Source organism: Electrophorus electricus, chromosome 25, assembly GCF_013358815.1.
Source record: "Electrophorus electricus isolate fEleEle1 chromosome 25, fEleEle1.pri, whole genome shotgun sequence".
Taxonomy (NCBI): domain Eukaryota; kingdom Metazoa; phylum Chordata; class Actinopteri; order Gymnotiformes; family Gymnotidae; genus Electrophorus; species Electrophorus electricus.
The window spans coordinates 9,342,158-9,363,499 of NC_049559.1; the positions used below are offsets into that span (position 1 = coordinate 9,342,158).

The window sequence follows — 21,342 nt, forward strand, 5'->3', positions numbered from 1 at the left end:
TCACCAAAAACGTCAAATGTCTGAAAATGCTGTAGAGCCTACAACAGCTCATCAGAGCTGCTGAACCACTTGTACAACACGAGTGTCAAGGTAGGGCTATTGTCCAAAGATGATTCTCCAACAGCAAAGTGGGGGCTAAAATCGTGTGCGCCAAGCATAATAAAGCAGACATTCTCCCACCCAAGCAACACTGCCAACCACAGCTTTTAATGTTGAAACATGTTTTCAATCCACATTCTGCCAATCCGCAACATTCTGCTAAACTGGTGTTGAATGCAAGTTCAGTATTGCCTCAAGTTTTAGTCGCATTTTTTACAGAACAATCACCGGCTCAAATGACAAATTACAATTAAAAGCAAAGGGAAAAAATGAATCCGACTTAATTACTACATATACCAAATCTCCGTTCAAATCAACAATTCAGTTTGTTCTGTCTCACTGTGTTTGCAGATCTCAGCACCCAAGTGTGACGTCACCAGCCTTACTACTTCCCAGACAGCATCTACCTAAAAGGGAGGGTGTGGCAGCCTCACCAACACCCTTACTTCTGTACCTGAGACACCATCTGCGGCATCTAGAAGGAAGCAGTTTTCTACAGAACCTCCTCGTCAGCTGGACAGAGTTAGGGGTAGCCACCTCGTGTGGTGTTCATAACTCCGACCTTGTGGTTGAGCTGGAGTAGGAACTGCAGTGGTGCTTACCCTATTGAACACCACGTATCTGCACTGGCTTCCGACTTATCGATAGACTGCCGGTAAGACATGAAAGCGTCCTGGACCTTCCCAATACTGGAGTAGCACCTGTACGAAAGGGGGAATGTGACATTCAGCCTGTGGTGATCTGTCATGGTTAAATCAAAAAGACAGAAACCACGCACTTATAAGAGAACTGATACAATATGAAGATGAGTCTAGATGTCACAGTGTATGCTAAATTGCCACTGTCTTACAACACAGCTCTTTGCAGACTTTCCTCCCATGGTGACATTAAACTGAGCAATGACACTTTTTTGGGTCAAAATTTAATTGACAAATTATTTGGTACTAGCATGCTAGTCATCTAGCTCACGGCAGACATAGTGGTAGCCAATAAGCCACTGGGCAATAGTTTAACTTAAATATTAAACATTAAGTCAACAGTGTTTTAAAAACATTTTAACATTATTGTGTATCTGTATGGTTAATATCTCTGTAGTAATGTCACTAAAGATAAACCATTATATCTTTTAGAGATAATATAACATTTACTGCAGCCGTTAGACCCCATACTGCCGGTCAACCCAATACATAAAAAAATCATAATATCAGAGACCAAAAAAATACATTTGGTTATATTTATTAAATAAATTAAATGAAATAATTGAATCATGAATAATAAGTACCTGCCCAGGAAGTACCAAGATTGTCCAGAGTTGGGGTCTGCTTCCAGAGACTTCTGCAGACACTGAATAGCATAGCTGTCATTGTTGGCTTTGTCTCCTAGCTGTTCTACCGTGTGATGCATCCAGCCTGGGGAAGCAGGAACATGGGCATCAGTTCAGCTCTTGCGCGCCAAAACAACACGAAGCAAACCAGCACCTGGGCACTTGCCACTCTTCCATTGGCCAAATCGGACCACAAATGGGGTGGCGTGGAATCCTGGGGATGGAGGAGACGCTCCAACTACCACCATCAGCTTCGTCAGATCCCACCCAAGAGCCTGCTACCCACACAGCCCCACCAGTGCCTGGCTTTACCCATCTAAAAGGTTCTTAAGGGAAGTGGGCTGGTGTGTAGACAACGCCCCACCTTCCCAGCCCAACAAGCCCCGACTCTCTCAGGCTCCTATCCCAGCTGAGCTTTTAACACCTGTGGCAAGCACTTGTGCCCAGAGCAGTCACCATGGCAACAACACCCAGGCCGATGAGTTTACAGTGAACGGTTTTATGACAGCTCCCCCCCCCCCCCCCCCCCTAAATTCTAGACTAGATTTTTGAAAGGAATGCAAAGACTGTAGCCAGAGGGAGCAGGCAAAAGGCACACTGAAGGGACATTGACCATTTTTGTGAGGTCTCAACTGGACTGGGACAATTTACATATTGTGAAATTTTGCATCAGACAGACGGGAAGGCCCTAAGGAATGTGGAGGCACTGAGGAAACCAGGGATTAGGTCCGAGAGAAATGCAGTTGGAAATGGCAGGCAAAATGTTTTTAAGAGAAAGTGAAGGGAGTACATGATTTCTCCGTTTCTGGATGAAATTTCATATGTACCACATTAATCTGTGATGTATCCAGAGGCAGTCAAGGAAATCGAAATAAAAAAGAAAATCAAACCATCTAATATTAGAGGATTCAAATCATTCCTTTTATACACCACAGTTTCTGCACCATTTGAGATCACAGACAAAAATTAGCCAGACATCCACAGAAATGGTTAACTGTGCCCTACACTGTGCGCAGAAGTCAGGGAAACTCAATGGTGGAAAGCTTACCCAGTTGTTGGAGGGTAGTTGCCTTCACCTGTGCTGGAAGATTCTCCGTTTGTAACAAGCTTTCGTAAGCTTCCTTAGCGGCACGGTACTTCTTCTGCAGGGAGAGCGCGAGGGATTAGCAGACACAAAGGCTGGCACTTCTATGGCCCCTAAGGGGGATACAACAGACCAGCACAGACTGACCACAGCAAACAGCAAGGACTGGACTAGGCAGACAGCATCCGACACAAGTAGAGAGGGAAGGTCAGTCCGGGACAGGCTAGACTTAACGGGCCATCGTCTGTGTGTGTATGCACATGTGTGTGCGCAGGCACATGCGTGCAGGAGAAACATGAGAAGCCCAATCAAGAGGGTTTGTTTTTCTTGGCGACCTTGAAACTCAGATCGGGTTTGTGGAAGCAATAGATGAATACTTAACAAGCCCTAGCTAACTCACTTGGAGGTGTGTACACACAGAAATAATACAAGACAGACCCATCCTCAGACTTCCTGTGCGCATGCGTGTGCATTTGACCATACATTTAACTGAGAGTTACCAGAAAGCGTCAGTCCCAGAAGGTAAGAGAAAATACTTCAGCACTCGTAAGTACTGTAAGCAGTTCCATTTTCCATAGCTAAAAGCTGAGAGCAACAGGAACACAGAGCTCTAAAAAAGAACACCACCTTCAGAACAAGGTGCTCTAGCCCTGGGTGGTAATAGCTGATTGGACATTCGGTGTCTCTGAGCATGTGAGCACAGTAAGGGTGGTTGAGTGCTCGTGCAGGGAGACAGGATGGTGCCCTCAGACTTAACCATCCCTAGACTTTATTTAGACTTCTGAATTCAAGCTCTGTATTCTGAGTAGAAAGAAGTTATCACCAGTGTCAAGATATACAATCAAATGCCTACTTCACATCCTCCAGTGACGTTCTTCCCATTTTAGCTTCAGTTCTTTTATATATATATATATATATATCTGAGGATTTACCCAAAAACTGGTTAACACAAATGAAAGTAGACAAAATCACTCACCTGAATCTCATATAAATGAGCAATGTGGAACTGAACTGCACAAAGGGAAAAGAGGAAGGGAAAAACAATCAAAAGGAAATACCAACAGTGATGGTGAAAATACACACAGCGAGCCAACTCACGATCACCGGCGCGGAGACAGAGCAAGTAGCAGGGAACAGAACACACGCAGGGAGCCAGGCAGGTTAGTGGGCCCTGGGTGCTCTTTTCAACCTCTCATTACTGCTGCCCTGCACCGCTACACACAGCTGAACCCGCTAACGCAGTTTCCTTGGCAACTGGATTCCCGGAGCATGGAAATGGCAATGGAGGAACCCCCCACCCGCCTGACATTCCACAAAGCACTAGTGGACGCCATCCAGCCTTAGCACAAGTCCCACTTTTACCCACAAACCCTGATCCCGCCCAGCGCGGCGCAAAAGTTACTGAGTGGCAGCGTTTGAACTAATCTGGAGCATAAAAGGCAAAAGGTGAAGCGCTACTCACTTTCGGCTTTGGACAAGCTGCAGGGCGTCGAGTCAATCAGAGCCAGCTGGAAGTGCTGTAAAGAGTTAGCAGAGGTAGCTGAGGACTGAGGTAGGCTCACGCCCGGCGCCTCAGGCGGAGGGCCCCCTTTACACACCGTGCAGAGATTAAAATAGATCGCCTGTAAATAGACACCTGAAACATTTCACATTATAGAGAAATTTGTGAATAAAGAATTGCTAGACGACTGCCCCCGTTTGCACACTATGAGCATCACCTGCCTTTATGAATATCTGATTACCAGACGTGCCCCGTGAGCCCGAACTATCTTTGGATGCTGGACACGCCGGAGACGCCTTCAAAGCAAGATACGCTCCCGTGTTCCCGCCGTAACACTGAACAGCAAAACCCGTTAACCTGCACTGCAACGCGCTCGCAATCTAGTTCCAAGCACGACGCCACCATTAAACTGAGAGAGAGGAGAGAATTGGCCTGCCGCCTGAGCCGGAAACCGGGAGCTTCCCCGAGTCCTTTCACGTGGAAACTCTCATAAGTTTTCGCAGTACAGCTGTGCTTGGCCAAAGCCATTCCTGCACCTGCTGTACAAACAGACGGCCGGCCGACACAGGCCGTGGTTCCCTGTTGGGGGCGCGACTCCCGGATAAGCCTAGCGGTCCAAAGGGACAAACAATAGTCAAGCTGCAACGTAAACTGAAGCAGCGCGATGGGAGCAGGCGACGGAGCGAACCGGAGAGCGGGTTCCAAGGACGTGTCGAGGTCCTGAACGCGCACACGTGCTCGAAGTCATAACAGAGGACTGGTACGGCGGCCGACGAGGGCAAACCTGCATGCGCGCCCAGTCCACTAGATGCCTGAGGAGTAAACCCTGTTACAAGCCTCCACGTCCGCCTTCACTAAGGGATCAAGGCAACGGTCCACCTGCCGAGAGCGCAGTAACAATGGGTGGGAGGCGTGGGCGTAAAGAACAATATCCTGCCTAGGACACAAGGCTTGACCCCCCCCCCCCCCGCACCGCGTAGAGATTCGCAAGAATCCCACAACATCCAATCTATACTCTACCACACAATAAAAGATCACATTTCAGCACATGAATGATGCCTAGAAATAAACACAGTCTTAGACCAGGTTGTGTTCTGAGTGAGGGATTCCCTTTATAGGTTAACTGGAGCTGTGAAATAGCAGTCAACGTAAAGCAGGCAACAACTGAACTGCATACAGTTAGCACTGCCGAAGTAGCCCACACACATAGGTGCGCGCGCTCACACACACACACACACACACACACACACACACACACACACACACACAGGCACGAAAACACCTACCTATCCAGAGCGGTGCCGGCTCACCCTCGAGCGGCCATGTGTCCTCTGTGAGCCGGGCGCCATGCTGGCGGGAGCGTGCGGCAGGACTGCCAGCTTCCTGCTCCCTCCAACGACCAGTGCAAAGTGAGGGAGCAGTAGCTGAGAGATGAAACACTGCTCCCGCGCGTGCGCACACGTATGCGCTTGCAAGCTTTTAAATCACACACTTGAGGGCTCGAGGCAGGCTCTCCCTGCACCGTGTCGTTGGGGAGTGGCGGGTTTGCAGCAGAATTGCTGCACCGGTCAACCCATGTGAGAAATGACAGCAGAGTACTGTACCATTTCTAATTGTGGACTGTGCGTCTCCCTCCCTCCCCGGCCATGTCAGGCACTGAGGCGACCTTGCTCTCCAGCTGCCCCTAGGTCCGCCTATGCCAAGCCGGCAGCCTAAAAGCAGTGTGTGCAAGGTATCGGGACAGAATCCCTGGCACCGGGCACAGTGAGCTTTATTAAACCACCCAGCCTTTACAACACCACAAAGGTGATGCCTGGGCTAAAAAACACCAGGCCATGGGGTAGACCCACACTCATCACAGCGAGGGGAATACTTCCCACTAATAAAGGCACAGAAAGGCTTTCAGAGGCATATGATTAAGCACAGCCTGCCTTCTGGATGGCAGAAAGGAAGAAATCAAAGCACCTGATAGTGCGACATGCCCGTCGCATCTGCGGGGGGGTTAACGAGCCTGACAGCTTTGAGTCTCCATCCATTCACAAGTCCAGGCTCAAAAGAGGGCAGAGGCTGGGGAGGAGGGAGCAAGGCGACGAGGAGGAAGAGGTCGATTATGGCGGATCACATCCCCGGCACGCTGGCTCCTCTCTTCCAGATGGCTCCACAGCATGCTCGGGCTGACGCTGAAGAGGGCGGAGGGACGCTGGGAGACTCCGCCTCCAGCTACCGCAAATTCCACAAGAGGCCATGGAAAAACAAGGCCGAGCCCCAACACACCCGCACACGTACGCAACGCGAAACTTTACCTCGCTTTTAAAACTACTTTGTCTAAAATAACCATGCCTTATTCAGATGGTATTGGAGCATGGCTTGAACTTGTTCAACAGCAATAAAAATTCATAGCCAAGATATGCCCACATTTCAGAAATACACAAGTGTATTTGACTGGTGTTGAAGCATACACAAGACTAAAACTATCAGGTTTCTGAACCATCAAAAACGTCTGCATGACTTTTGCAACCGTCTGTCTTGCTTTAACTCGATCACAATTTGAAAGACAAGCGAGGTAAACGTTCCACAGCTTAGGACCCACAGCACATGCGCAGATCACACGCGCTGTCCATCATCGTCCAGCTAGCACAGTTCCAATCACGAGCAACCGCTCCCACTAGGAAGACACGCCCCATTTCAGCCATGCAGCTGTAAACATTTATAGCACACCATCACTGCCAGACCTGCTGACATGCAGGAACAGAGGAAGATGATGCTACCAGTCAACAGCTGTCCCTGTATACCAGGAAAACGTTACTGCCTTTCCCACAGACTCGCTAATAATGGGCTCATAAGCCCAAAGTGTGTGGAGTGCACGTAATGTCCTCAGCCTTGAGCTACAAACGTCAGTACCGCGTGATTATGCTGCCAGCTTAGCATCTACTTAGTGAGCAAACAAAGCCACTGCACAATCTGGTAAAACATTATCCGACTGTGTCGTACGGGTAGGACTTGGTTTATATCTCTATACGTGTCATTTCAGAAAACAAATGAAGCTGCCTGCCTTCAGTGCTAGCATGACTGCATCCAAGCACGTCACTTCTGCACAGTGGACCCAAAGGGTGTGGGAACTGAACAGACAAGGCTCGGAGTCAAACCAGGAAGATGGACCTCCTGGAGTACAAGGTCCAAATGTTTAGCTTTTGATATCGAACCAAAACAGAAAGGGACGTCAATAAATGCTCCAAGCACAGCAACAGAAGCACGTGGAGGACAGAATAGATTTCCAGCAGTTTCAAATTTGAACAAAAAATAAATTAAAAATATGATGGCAACAAGAACTCAAGATAGCAGTAAATATCAAAAACTGTATCTTCCTGATCCATAAACATCCATATATGCATGCTATAACCTCAGACAGACATTAAAGCAACGATGATACAATAATTAGGCCATGTCACATTTGGCTTCAAAGCCTGCGTTTGTAAGACAGGAAAAGTGAAGCGTACATACCTTTAGGCTTGACTCAAAATCAGTGTTGACTTTGAACATGAGGCCCAGCCGTAGATGGATCTCCTTGGCTCTTGAGAAGCTGGGGTCGATGTAGAGCACCTCCTGAAAGGCCTTTATTGCCCTGCGGAAGACAGGGAAGTAGGGAGAGTGTTTGAGCGGAAGTGTACTCCCCCCGCCGCACGCATGTTCCGATGGGCCCTGGAAGTCGTTTCTGGCACTGGGTGTGGAAATGAACAGCCAAACCCAAAGTCGCACTGTGATTGGAACGCCTGGTGTTTGCATTCTTAACACACACACACACACACACACACACACACACACACACACACACACACCATTAATAGGACACCGGCAGCACTCAAGGCAACGCAGTCGCCATGGCAACGGGGCAATTTCTTGGCCGGCGCGCACGTGCGTCGGTATGTATGGCGGTCGCGAAGAACGAGATGTCCAACATAAGCACGCGCGCTCTGCAAATCGACGCTCACTGGACACACTCCACGGCCCCCACCGGCATGTGCGTGTCTCCCAGCCTCAGCCGAACGTCTCCGGCGAACCCCCTGACCTCGAGTCCTCGCCGACCCCCTGACCGGGCCACGCTTGACAAACAGCCTGCCGCACTGGCCAGAGCACGCATGACCGCTATTAGGGGGACAAGGAGGTCCTCAGATACAGACTCGGTTCATTAGCCTGCTGAAATACAAGAGGGCGCGAACCTATTCAGGCTGTTGGACTAGTCCCTGTCTGCTTTTGAATGAAGCCATTCCACACAAATGAGCTGTTATTACATGGGTTACTCGCTCCCATGTAAAGTACGCTAACAGTGACATGAACTTCTGAAGGACAAGTTTATCCACTAACTCAGGCATTGATAAATGTATGCATCTTGTCGTTCTGTTGACCTCAACTCCACCTCATGCTTTTCCGGGGTGGGGGGTTTGGAATGGAAGACACTGCCCAGTTCCCACTGGCTGGGCTTCCACCGCTTCACTACAACTGCACTTTGGCTGAGCTTTCAAATATCTTTTGAACAAACAGCCACCATGACATGCGATTTCTGTCCACATTTCCCATGAGTCTCCAGACCATATTTACAAGCAAGCCATTTAGAATTAAATGTGATTTGAAATCCACTCTAAAGCACCACTTAATGTCAAATGTGCAGTTAAAAGCCAGAGATTTAACCAGAGTTCGAATCTGATGGTGGAGCCTTGGTTTTTCCCCACAGAAAGAGAAAGACTCGGAACATATAAAACTAAGTCAAATTAAGTAAAATCAGTCTAGGAAGGTAAATATTTAATTCACCTAGGCCTCGAGTTTGCCCTGTCCTATTTAGTCATGGAATTTGAGTATTATATTTAAAGCACGGGGATGCAACACTAAAGTACAATTTAAATGGGGGACTTAGTTGAGCTATGCCATTTAAAGAACATTCAGCATGACCCTGAAGTTTATGTGAGCTAATTTACCTCCAATGACATTTCCAGACGCTTCATCTCAACTAAGCTTAGTATATGGTAAATGCTCACTTTAACTTGTGTTTGAGGTTTAACAGCCTATTCTACTTTGCTAACATTTCTTTCTTTGCAAAAGTTAGACAAATTAAAAATGTAGGTACATGACTCATACACAATACGCCAGTGAAGTATATTTCAATATTGAAAGAATTGATTTTCTCACTGAATTAGAAATTCAACAAATAAATATAGATGGCAATCTGAAATATAATTAAGGAGGAAAATTAGACCAAAATAAGACAATTATACGCAGCACATTCTGTCTCAGCCTCGCTGACCTCCAGAACACTGCTACTGTCACAGAGCCAAGCCTGTTAGAGGAGGTAAAAATCCCACTGTGGAGGAATGTGACACACACACACACACACACACACACGGGGGGGGGGGGGGGGGGGGGGGGGGGTGGGGGAGAGAGAGAGAGAGAGAGAGAGAGAGAGAGAGAGAGAGAGAGAGAGAGAGAGAGAGAAAAGAATGCATACAAGCAGGTCATCTGTGTGTGTCGCTCGGAAGAGTTGGGTGGGGGAAGGTTACCTCCTCAGGCAGAGGCTGGCCAGTGTAACCACTAACTCACGAAGCTGAGAGCTAATGTGTGATGAACCTGTTAGATTTCCTTTAGCTGGGGGAACTTTTAATTATTCATTAATTTATCAAGGTGAAGGTCTGCAGTTTGTGCTACACACTTGGGGCCTTCTTTGTTTTACTAAGAAATGGCAGTGCACCGATATCGTAACCTCAAGCATTGCATTGCACAAGTTTACAGTTAATTTCTGAATGTTATGAAGCCACACTGATAGGGTTAAGCATGTCTGAGGCATACCCTTACAAAAGTAACAAGGCATGCCTACCTTCTCTGTCCAGAATGGGCCTCTGATGAGGTGGGCTGCACTGGCCTAAGACAGGGAGAGAGGCACCTCCAGGATTAAATATTAATAATCTAGACATATTTGCTACTTCAAAGCAGTTTGCTAGGCAAGTTAAGACGCTATATGTGATCAAGGCGGCCAACATATTTGGAATGCAAAATGCCATTTAAAATAAAGATAAAAGAAATACCAATGGAAGGTCTATGAGAACATGAAAGCAATGAGAAGCACCTCTGAAACCTTCGCCACATTTCTGCTCTGTAGTCTAATCTGGACAGAGACGCATCCTGCTTTACTGATGTTGGGCCTGTCATGACTTTCCACTGCCGCATTTCCCAGCTGTTAAGAAATCACTTTTTCCTTCTCATAAACTAAATGGAAAATATCCACTTTACCGCAAGAAGGTCTAACAAAATGTGAATTAATGTTTCTAATACTTTCTAGTCTAACAGTCTAAATGCTAACCAAGGTCAAGATGGTTTTAGCCATTTCAAACAGGTCATCATATCATACATGAATACATTTAAATGTAAATTTTGTATATCTACAAAGCCCTCAATTCCATAGATGCTTGATGTTGAAAATAAGTCAGACACAGATGTAATAAGACCCAACATTTTCAGAATCTTTTCAGCTGTTAGATGCTGGGCGACAAAGCGCAACCTTGGGTGACAAACGTATTTTCAGTTCAGAATTACGGGATGAATTTCATATAAAATCGTGAATGTGTGTGTATAATCGTGAAATTTCCCAAGATCTCCATGTTGAGCGAGGGGTGGTGGTGATGTTAGTTGGGGTTATGAACAATGTTGTGCTTAACTCTGGGCATTTATATGATCCTGGAGTAGGTGATTTGTCATGCGACATGTCTTTTGGATAATGAAAAGTAGATTCTTTACATAAAAACAACAAATAACTTGTTATCCAACTGAAGCACATAGTTAGGTTGCCAAATCACTGGATTAAAAAGGTGCCCTAGAATACATTTATTCAGTATTTTTAAATTGTTCCCCAATGTCTGTATAGATGTACAACTTTGACTGGAATGAAAAATGCGTCGATTTGGTTTTACATGCCATTTACAACACTATGGGATTTTTTTTTTCCATGAACATTGCTCATTTCATTCTAGGTCCAAATCAAACAATGATTGAGCTCTACTCCAGTTGGCTGGTTTATGGCAAGGCATCAATGGTTTACACAAAATCAGCAGGTCAAAAATAAATTGCCATGCTGAAACATTGAGCATTTAGGCATCCAACAGAATGTGCTTGAGCCTGCTTTGAAGGATATTTCAGTTCTCAAACAAAACTCAACAGACCGACTAGCTCACTTTTATTTATATTTTATATATATATATATATATATATATATATATATATATATATATATATATATATATATATATATATAAAAATAAAAGTGAGCTAGTCGGTCTGTTGAGTTTTGTTTGAGAACTGAAATATATATTTCAGTTCAAACATACATACATAGGTGTGAAAAAGTGTCTGCCCCCTTCGATATCTTATTTTTTTGCATGTTTGTCACACGTTTCAGATCATCAAACAAATTTAAATATTAGACAAAGATAACAAGTAAACACAAAATGCGGTTTTTAAAAGGTTTTTATTATTAAGGGGAAAAAAAAATTCCAAACCTACATGGCCCTGTGTGAAAGTGATTTGCCCCCCACCTTAAAACAGAAATGAACTGTGGTTTATCACATCTTTGGAGAGCTGAGTTCAGTTTCTCTAGCCACACCCAGGCCCGATTTCTTGATTGAGAACAGGTGTGCCAGTAATCACTTAAAACAGGACCTGCCTGACAAAGTGAAGTAGACCAAAAGATCCTCAAAAGCTAGATGGCATGCTGTGATCCAAAGAAATTCAAGAACAAATGAGATACAAAGTAAGTGAGATCTATCAGTCTGGAAAAGGTTATAAAGCCACTTCTAAAGCTTTGGGACTCCAGCGAACCACAGAGAGAGCACATAACCACAAATGGGGAAAACGCGGAACAGTGGTGAACCTTCCCAGGAGTGGCTGGCCGACCAAAATTGCCCCAAGAGTGCAGCGACAACTCATCCAAGAGGTCACAAAAGACCCCATGACATCATCCAAAGAACTGCAGGCCTCACTTGCCTCAGTTAAGGTCAGTGTTCATGACTCCACCATGAGAGAGAGACTGGGCAAAAATGGCCTGCATGGCAGATTTCCAAGACAAAAACCACTGCGGAGCAAAAAGAACATAAAGGCTTATCTCAGTTTTGCCAGAAAACATCTTGATACCCAAGACTTTTGGGAACCCCCAAGACTTCTGTGGACTGATGAGACAAAAGTTGAACATTTTGGAAGGTGCATGTCCCATTACATCTGGTGTAAAAGTAACAGCATTTCAGAAAAGGAACATCATACCAACAGTAAAATATGGTGGTGGTAGTGTGATGGTCTGGGGCTGTTTTGCTGCTTCAGGACCTGGAAGACTTGCTGTGGTAAATGGAACCATGAATTCTGCTGTCTACCAAAAAATCCTGAAGGAGAATGTCCGGCCATCTGTTCGTGACCTCAAGCTGAAGCGCACTTGGGTTCTGCAGCAGGACAATGATCCAAAACGCCACCTCTGAATGGCTTAAGAAAACCAAAATGAAGACTTGAGAGGCCCAGTCAAAGTCCTGACCTGACTTTGAGTGAGATGCTGTGGCATGACCTTAAAGGCAGTTTATGCTCCAAAACCCTCCAACGTGGCCGAATTACAACAAATCTGCAAAGATGAGTGGGTCAAACTTCCTCCATAGCGCTGTAAAAGACTCATTGCCAGTTATCGCAAACGCTTAATTGCAGTTACTGCTGCTAAAAGGTAGCCCAACCAGTTATTAGGTTTAGGGGCAATCATTTTTGCACACAGGGCCATGTAGGTTTGGATTATTTTCCTTAATAATAACAATAACCATTTAAAGACCACATTTTGTGTTCTTTGTCTAATATTTAAATAAGTTTGATGAACTGAAACATTTAAGTGTGACAAACATGCAAAAAATATCAGGAAGGGGGCAGACACCTTTTCACACCAGTGTGTGTGTGTGTGTGTTATATATATATATATATATATGTGTGTTATATAACACACTATATGTGAAGTGAAGTGAAAGAATAGTTAGCTAACTGCTTATAACTTGGAGCTTACTAGCTAGTAGGCAACATCACCTATACTAGCTCACATTACTTTTCATCTCAACACCACAAAGTAAATTAAAACCATAGAGCATTTAGATATCCAACCATACATGTTTGATATTTCACTTCTCAAACAAAACTGATTTTAACAGATGGACAAGATGCCTTGTCAAATCACAATTTTCCCACTTCAGTGGTGGACAAGCTAACATTAGAAGTTTCAGCTGTGTAGGACCATGTTAATATTTCCAGGGGTAGAACATAGGATGGTGTACGAAAAGTTTAGAAGTGTAAATTTTGAATAATTCTAGACTGTTGGATAACAGGAGTTTTTTGTTTTTTTTTAAGAATTGGTCAATTGTATGAACTCATGTTGCTTATGCAGGATTGACATACTATGAACCTTAAACTCTGTTTTTACCACCTTCAAACCTCAGTTCCGTGTACCGAATTCTATTTCAACTATGCCAAGGTAAATACAGCTTTCTACTCTATAGCACCTTTAAGTACTGGAGGCAAGTTAAATAGTACATGAAGACATGAATAATGCAGATATTTCAGTAGAACATTAAAATCTTTGTTGTATTAGAGCAGCCAAGACAATTAAAATTCCTTAAAAAGGTCTACAAAAACAAAGAAAACCACCAATAACTTAAGCTCAAGGATTGCCCCTGGGACAGAAGCATGCCTCTTAGCCTATGGCAAGTGCATGGCCTTGCTCTTCACATAATTAATAAATGAATGGACAACAATAAGTACCCCTCAATATTCGTATAAACAGGAGCTTCAATAAAATGGCCTGGTTGTGTTAAATTGCTCACACAATTTTAAATTAAAACCCTACCAAAGCATTCAAATTATAACCTCAAATTTGACCACTTTGTTGATAAATGTTCTCCCCTCCTCCCAGGAGATGCAGGTTTTCTACTGAAAATGATGTCAGTGAAATAGCCATCAAGTGTCCCCTGAAACAGGGAACCTACTCATCACCATGGGGCACGCGAATCAACCTTACCTGCCTGTTTACGCTTTGTTCAGCGGAATTTTTAAAATCTAGGTTATGCATACCAAAAGCACTTCAAACAGCACCCGGTCGATCACTGATCAAAGAAAAACTCACTCGAGTTTCCCGCAACACTGCAGAACCCAAGATTCGAACAACACAAAAGACTGCAAATTGCAAGACAACACAACACACACTACTGAACAGCCAACACAAACAGGAGCCAAATTTAATTCTACTCCAACATGTTTTCACATAGCTTGGTAGAAATTCTTAATTTTCATTTTGCCTGTATGTAATCAAAATACATTAGAACAAACCAACAGACAGGACGATGAAGCAATATGAAATATTTAAAAGAATCAGGCTTAATTAGATTAGACCTGACATTTTGTACTCTCAGGACACAGCTGAGTGCTCTGTGGCTATACAGGAACTAAACAGATATCCAGCTCATATATGCTGTAATGAAATACAAGTAAATTCTTTGTCTATAAAATTCTAATATAATGGTCTGGTTATGTACACGCCGGAAATGCTGGTTTTATGATCATACTCTAGGAATGAAGCACTGGCATAATGTTTTATTTCCCCACACACTACGAATCTGTCATTATCCAGATGACAGTTGACGTGTGACGAGCTGAGAAAGTCTGTAACCACACACTCCCCGCACAAGAGACATGACTGCAATACGTCTAATGACAAAAGACGTCCAGTAAAAAACTGATCACCCAAGTCCAATTCTCAGAGATCATCTCTAATTAAGCACAAATGTAACTGATGATGACAAAAATTAAAGCTCGAGGATGAACTGAATGATTAAACATCACACACAGCAAACATACTGTAACTGTCAGAAGAAAAATAAATACTCACCACTGAAATGCATTGTAATGGAAGTAAACCAGACCTAGGCCATATAAAAAGGCAGCATTCTGCAAAGAGGATAGAACACAGTTAGAATCATGCAAAACTACACACATGGCCCCAATTTAACCAATGTAAAGAACTGGCATTACACGAAACAACCTGCAACTTCTGCTGCTTACTGTTCATTGCTGAACACTGCTGCTGTTTTGTTATTTGTTGCTGCTGCTATTTTCAATATAGTGATTTAAAATGTGAAAACGTTTTCATGAAACACACATATTTAAGGAAGCAATCAGAAGTACTGACAATTCGACTACATCCCAAAAATTCACAGCAGCTTTTATGCTAATAACGCTAATAATGCTAAAAGCAATTTATCCCACATGCAGTTTTTTTTTCTTTTTTTTAATGAAAAGGTGGACAGCTTTCTAGAATTAAAAGTGCAAATATAAAAGTGATCCAAAAAGTCCATGGACAAAATCCATGTGTGAAACCCACTTCAGTCAGCGACAACAGAGAAGTACAAGAGGGAAAATTAGAAAGGAGTCTGATAAAATATGTAGCAAAAAATAAATAAACTAATAAAATTAACCCCAACCAGCCACATCCAGCTATTCTCTAAAGGCCTAATGCAGTTTCCTACCTCACTATTCCCTATAATTGTAAATAATTTTTTAAAATGTTCTTTTACCAAGTACTTTTTGTGGTATTATACTGTACACTTTGTTCGTGACATTAGATTAGACAAGACATATTTCTAAATGAAATATGAAGTCAATCCATTAATTGTTAAATACATGGTGCTACAGTGCAAGCAAAATGCTCACATTCATGGCTTCTTTTTTTAAAATGCATACTGATTTTTTTTTTTTAAGGATTTAAATTTAGCAGCATGCAGACACGGTTTTGACACGGTTTTACCAAGTACTCACTAAGGAAGAATATAAACAGGTTCAGCGATGCATGGAACTAGAAAAGTTTGATGCCGCTATTTTGAGACAGCATGATGAGAAAATTGGTCTGCTGGGTGCACGCATCAAGCAGTGTCAAAATACTTGCTAAATAACGAATGATAAGTAGTAATAGGTTCGCTTACTGAAAGAAAATACTTTGTAAATAACGAACGGGAAATAATGAGTATAAATGAGTTTACAGAAAGTGAAAGTAGCCTTTTCATTTTTAAAAGCATTAAAAAGGTACTTGCCCCCCTGAATTGTAAACCAGACAAATTCTGTGTTTTTAGAATTCTAGATGCAGTAGTGGAATTGTGCAGTTATGCAAACATCTCTTGAAGGCCCTAGCACTTTGATCCTGCAAAAGCAGGCCAGAAACAGCTTTCCATCAAATTGCCTTTTGGGCAATTTAGAAGAACTGCTGGGACAAAGATCTACATTGCGTTTAGATGCAAGACGCATCTTAAGAAACCTTAAGTAAAAGGGCATAAATGTTGATTAACTGTAAACTGTCCTTAGTTAATCCTTGAAGTGAAAAAGTCATTACCCTCTCTGAGTGATGGGAGTACCAACGGGAACAAAAAAAACAAAACAAAAAAACCCCCAAAAACAACAACTAAGTTTGTGCTTATGGATTATTCTGTGTTCTTCTGCTTATTTCAAATCAGACCACCAGTGCTCTGACCAGTGTTAGAAAGCTTACTGGAGAACCCTGCAATAGGCTAAGGCAAGTTGCCACATTCGTTTAAGTGGCAGGAAAATCCTCATCCAATACAACAATGACATGGTAAAATGCACAAATCCGATGGATTATGAAGATTCAATAGCATACCAACCTTGGAAAATAGTACGATATCCTTAGTAAATAACGTTCATTTGTAAATTCTTAAAGAAAAAAAAATATATTAGAGTTAGAACTATTTCCGGCCATTAACGAAATTATCCAAAAAAAGGTTTATTAATTACAAATAGAAAGGGCGGCACCTCACACATGGAGAGTAACACTTCATTATTCACCACCATTATTAGCCGATTACAGGATCAATTTCCCCTTCCTCTCTGCCATCTTAATGGGTCACCCTTACACCAAATAAACCAGAGGAAGACAAAACAATCAAGCAGCTTCGGAGTCTCACCTCAGAGAAGCAAGGTGTGACAGACCGAAAACCACAGTTTCTTCAGAGCACTTCCACAGACACTCAAGTGTGATTACGGAGGCTTTGCACTAATGATCACCACGCTTCCCTGAACTATACGCAACTACAGGCAAACTTTACTTCTCAGCTTGAGCTGCTCAGCTTCAATAAATGATATAGGGGCATAAAGGTAATTAAATAACTTTTGCAGATAAAGTTTACATTAATAATTTTAATAAAATATTTGAAGATTGGGTGTAAAACTAGAGCTCGCAAATGATTAATAAAGTCTACTAATTATCAATTTTCAGACGCTATCTATTAAAAAATGATGTGTCTGTTTCCCGACCATAGTTTACAGGCTAAATCTTACTCCAGTTCACCTTGTGGCCAAACCCCTACTACACCCTAATGATTATGAACTAGGTGTGTTATCTATTTCAGTAAACATTTAACCAAGAAAGTTAAAGTTTAAAAGTATTGCTCAGCCATTAAGGAACACCAAATCAACCAATCAGCTTTAATCTTACAAACAGCTGAAACATGTTAAGCATGGCAACAACCTGCCAATCACTAGTCACTACCACTCTACCAGTTGGAGAGGGCACCGATTATTATTTAGACATCAATCATTTCTTAGCACCACAACATTTACAGCATTTGGCTTTTATTCAAAGTGACTTACAACGCTGACTGAACACAACTTTGAGCAATCGAGGGTTAAGGGCCTTACTCAGTGGCAACCTAGCTATTGTGGGGCTTGAACACCTTGACCACTGAGCCAACACTGCCCCAACATCTACCTACAGCCATCTTCTACATTATATTAACACTAAGGCCAACACTACCCTACCACCTCCTGTTTCACTTTTTGGCATCCAAGATCTCAAGTAGAGAATGAACATAAGTGTCTTAAAACTAAGCTCTGACAAAACAATTTCTCATTATTCCCCCGAAGTCCAAAATCTCAAATTTCTCCAATTTTAAATTAAATCTGGACGGTGTCTTGATCCAATTCCTCATTCACGGTTAGGAACCTTGGTGTACTCCGACTCCTCTCTCTCTTTTGAATCCCATGTCAAGTCACTGGTCAAAAATGCCTTCTCACCTGTGTAATATGGCTAGGCTTAGGCCCACGTTCTCCAAACAGATGCGGAGACCCTGGTTCATGCCTTCGTCACCACCCGTCTTGACTACTGAACTCTTCGTTGGCATCCCAAACAAAACAAACTGCTTACTTCCATATGTCCAAAATTCAGCTGCGAGAATCCTCCTTCGTATAAGGAAATCAGCCCACACCACCCATAGTTTCCCAGTTAGACCTCCTCCCCATCCATGAACGCGTTCAGTTTAAAAACCTCCTTACATTCAAAGCTCTTGCACCTCCCTACCTGGCTGAACTCCTACACTCCTACTGCCCCACCCATACACTTTGGTCTTCTGATGCAGGTCTCCTCTCCATCCCCGAGTTTAGACTGGTCTCTGTAGGAGGCAGATCCTTTAGTGTCATGGGCCCAAAATTAGGGAACACTTTCCTCAATCTCTCCATCACTGCTCTTCACTTTCCTCTTTCAAATCACAACTTAAAACATCTCTTCTCAACATAACTTCGCTTCCTATTTGTATATGTTAATTATGTGTCAATTGATGTCTTTTTTTTTCTCTCCATCTGTCATTGCAACGCAACCTTGAGTGTGAATGGCGCTATATAATTAAACTTATTATTATTGTTATTATTACCATCATCAACAACAACAACAACAACAACAACATCTCTCTACTTAGCCATCAGTAGCTTTGAAAGAATCTTCATACAATTACAGATATGGATCTGTTGAGTGCTGTTCTCTCTCGTGCCCACAGAGTCCTCTGGACATTAGTGACAACATAGTAAATGGGTGGTAGTAGCAGGTGAGAAACCATGTTTACATAAGGAAGTAGAATTGAAATGACGAATGTGTTTTGATTTGCTTTTATGCGGGTAAGTAAAAATCTGAGCTGTCACACTGGACATGATCCCCACATCAATCGAAGGTGTTGACGGTCCCAAACATTTAGTTACTACTTTCCAGCAGATCTTAACCATTATTTGTTTTTTGTTGCTTCATGTGCTGTAAGATTGCTTGTGTGTTTTTCTAATCTTCACCTAACTCCTAAATTATGCATCATTAACATCTATACATTTTACATGCACCAGCTCGAATCCTCAGGCTGTTGTTATAATGGAAATTGCCCTCTTTATAAAGAGAAAAAAACAACTGCATGAAAAACCAAGAGATGAATGTCGCCCCGAATCATTTACATGTCTAGGATATACACACATTTGTGAAATTGTAAAAACTGAGAGCAACTTCCACAAATGACTGAACAAACTACGTGACCTGAAACAAAAAGCATTCACACTTCAATGGGTTTGTTTTTTTGGTTTTTTCTTAGTTTGTCACAAAGCTCCAATGAAATCTGCTTTCATGATCACATCACACTCAGAAATGAAAAGGACAGTCACAACATGCAGTTATCAAGTGGCATAAAAAATCATTTCATTCATTAAAGCACGATCTACAGATCAAAGGGTGAAGGCTGTGTGAATTTTATCCACAAATGAATACATATAAAAATGGCTTATGAAGTTAGTGTCACATTTGTTCATTGACGAGCTTCACAGGAAGTAAGACTTAAATATACTTTATAATCTCTTTAACCAAGAAAAAAAAAAAAAAAAAAAAAAGTTTTGGACTAGTAGCTCAGCTCCTGAAAAGGGGAACGGCAATAGATTGCGGTGAAAACAGAATTTCATATAGAACTCTTTCTGGACACACAGAAGTTGGAGTTGCACTCACTGCTTCCAGCTGAGCAGGCATACGGCACATCCCTACTGACAGCATGGGGCTCATCCCACAGTAATCACCCAGAGGAGTCTGGGATCCGAGACACCACTGCTAACCCTTGAAGCACACATGCCATCACACTAACAGTTCAGTTGCATTCTGAACCAAGAAACTAAAGGAAAAAAAAAAACAAAAACAAAAAACTACCGCAAACAAGCAGTGTCCCTCTTCCTTTTCGGAAACGTTCTTACGACAGCACATGAACAAAGGCCGAGGGTCATCCGCAAAAATTAAACACAAAATATAAGCAGCACTAGGTTTTTGCCTCATTCTAGGTTAATGGTGTGCAAGTGAAAGATGTACGTGTGTGACAGTGCTATCTGCACTCCAGCACAGCTACAGTTCAACCTGTCAAGAAGGACTCTCATCCAAATATGTCAGTCCCAAATGAGCAGAACCAGCACTGGGGACCCAGAAATGTCAGGGTCCATCACAAGCACTCCCCAACGTCTCGCAGCACTCGCGCACGCACCCAGCACTCTCCAACAGGCAGCCACCCACGTCGGCCCCAGGAACCAAAGCAAACCACATCAGACCTAGTGAAAGCTAAAACGCATGAAAATCAGCCTCGCTCAGCATGGAATCACTTTGGACGGGTTTGTGGGAAAAGCATCTCTCACCTTCCAGTAGTCCGACTGTAAACTGTAGTACCTCTGGTATGCAGATAATGCTAGCAAAAAGAGAAATGGAAAATAACTAGTGACATTAACTCAAATCAAAACACACCTGACATACAACTTCAATTTTGCACTCAGTCCTAATTTCACTAGCCACTGTCTAACACCAACAGGGCAATCGAAACAGTTGGTCAAATGAACCGAAGCATGACTCACCTTTAGGGTAATCTTCTAGCAAAAGGTTGAAATGCCCTAACTGGCAAAACACCTCAGGTTCAACTTTTCCTTCAGCTTTTAAGATGTAGGCATCATAGCAGCGAATGGCCTGAAAAATGAAGTGAAAAACCAAACAAATAAATGAAAGAATTAAACAGAACATGATGTGTTTAGCTCAGATACTCACATCATAGGTTTTTCCAACTAGTCAGTTTCAGAGAGTTGCCCAATTTTCAGATATTAAAACGTTTACTGATTTTAATTCAGGAAAGTCTAGTTTTAAGTCTAATTTCAAGTCTCTCTATTTGGAGCTGACTAAGAGAATTGTTTCAAATTTGATGGTTGTGTCATTGCAGTTACTGCTAGTGATGGTACGAGTTACTTTTTGCACGCTACATGTTCAAGTGCACAATACCATGTGATGAAAAGAGCACATCTAGATATCTCTGCAATCAGCTGGCCTACTTTATCTGCACTAAACAGTGACCAACAAAGAGAGCTTGTGTCATTGTGTCAGTTTCAGAAGGCTGATCATATAGATCATGGGTTTGCACCTTCTCAGTATACCAGGGTACCAAAGACGGCTTGCTGCTG

General features: G+C 42.8%; 1 protein-coding gene across 5 annotated transcripts in view; it reads right to left on the reverse strand.

Moving 5' to 3' along the window:
- kdm6a (lysine (K)-specific demethylase 6A) overlaps nt 1-21,342 on the reverse strand; it is a 42,187-nt gene that overhangs the window by 17,087 nt on the left and 3,758 nt on the right. For 3 of the 5 annotated variants that reach the window (XM_035522948.1, XM_035522945.1, XM_035522947.1), the window contains exons 3-12: nt 20,749-20,857; nt 20,536-20,585; nt 14,945-15,003; nt 9,872-9,916; nt 7,510-7,630; nt 3,970-4,024; nt 3,484-3,518; nt 2,472-2,565; nt 1,382-1,508; nt 702-800 (exon numbers count right to left, since the gene is read on the reverse strand). In XM_035522948.1, the coding sequence (XP_035378841.1) occupies nt 702-800; nt 1,382-1,508; nt 2,472-2,565; nt 3,484-3,518; nt 3,970-4,024; nt 7,510-7,630; nt 9,872-9,916; nt 14,945-15,003; nt 20,536-20,585; nt 20,749-20,857 (794 nt within the window). The remainder of the gene's footprint in view (nt 1-701; nt 801-1,381; nt 1,509-2,471; nt 2,566-3,483; nt 3,519-3,969; nt 4,025-7,509; nt 7,631-9,871; nt 9,917-14,944; nt 15,004-20,535; nt 20,586-20,748; nt 20,858-21,342) is intronic. The other 2 variants (XM_035522946.1, XM_035522949.1) reach the window with 1 other exon arrangement.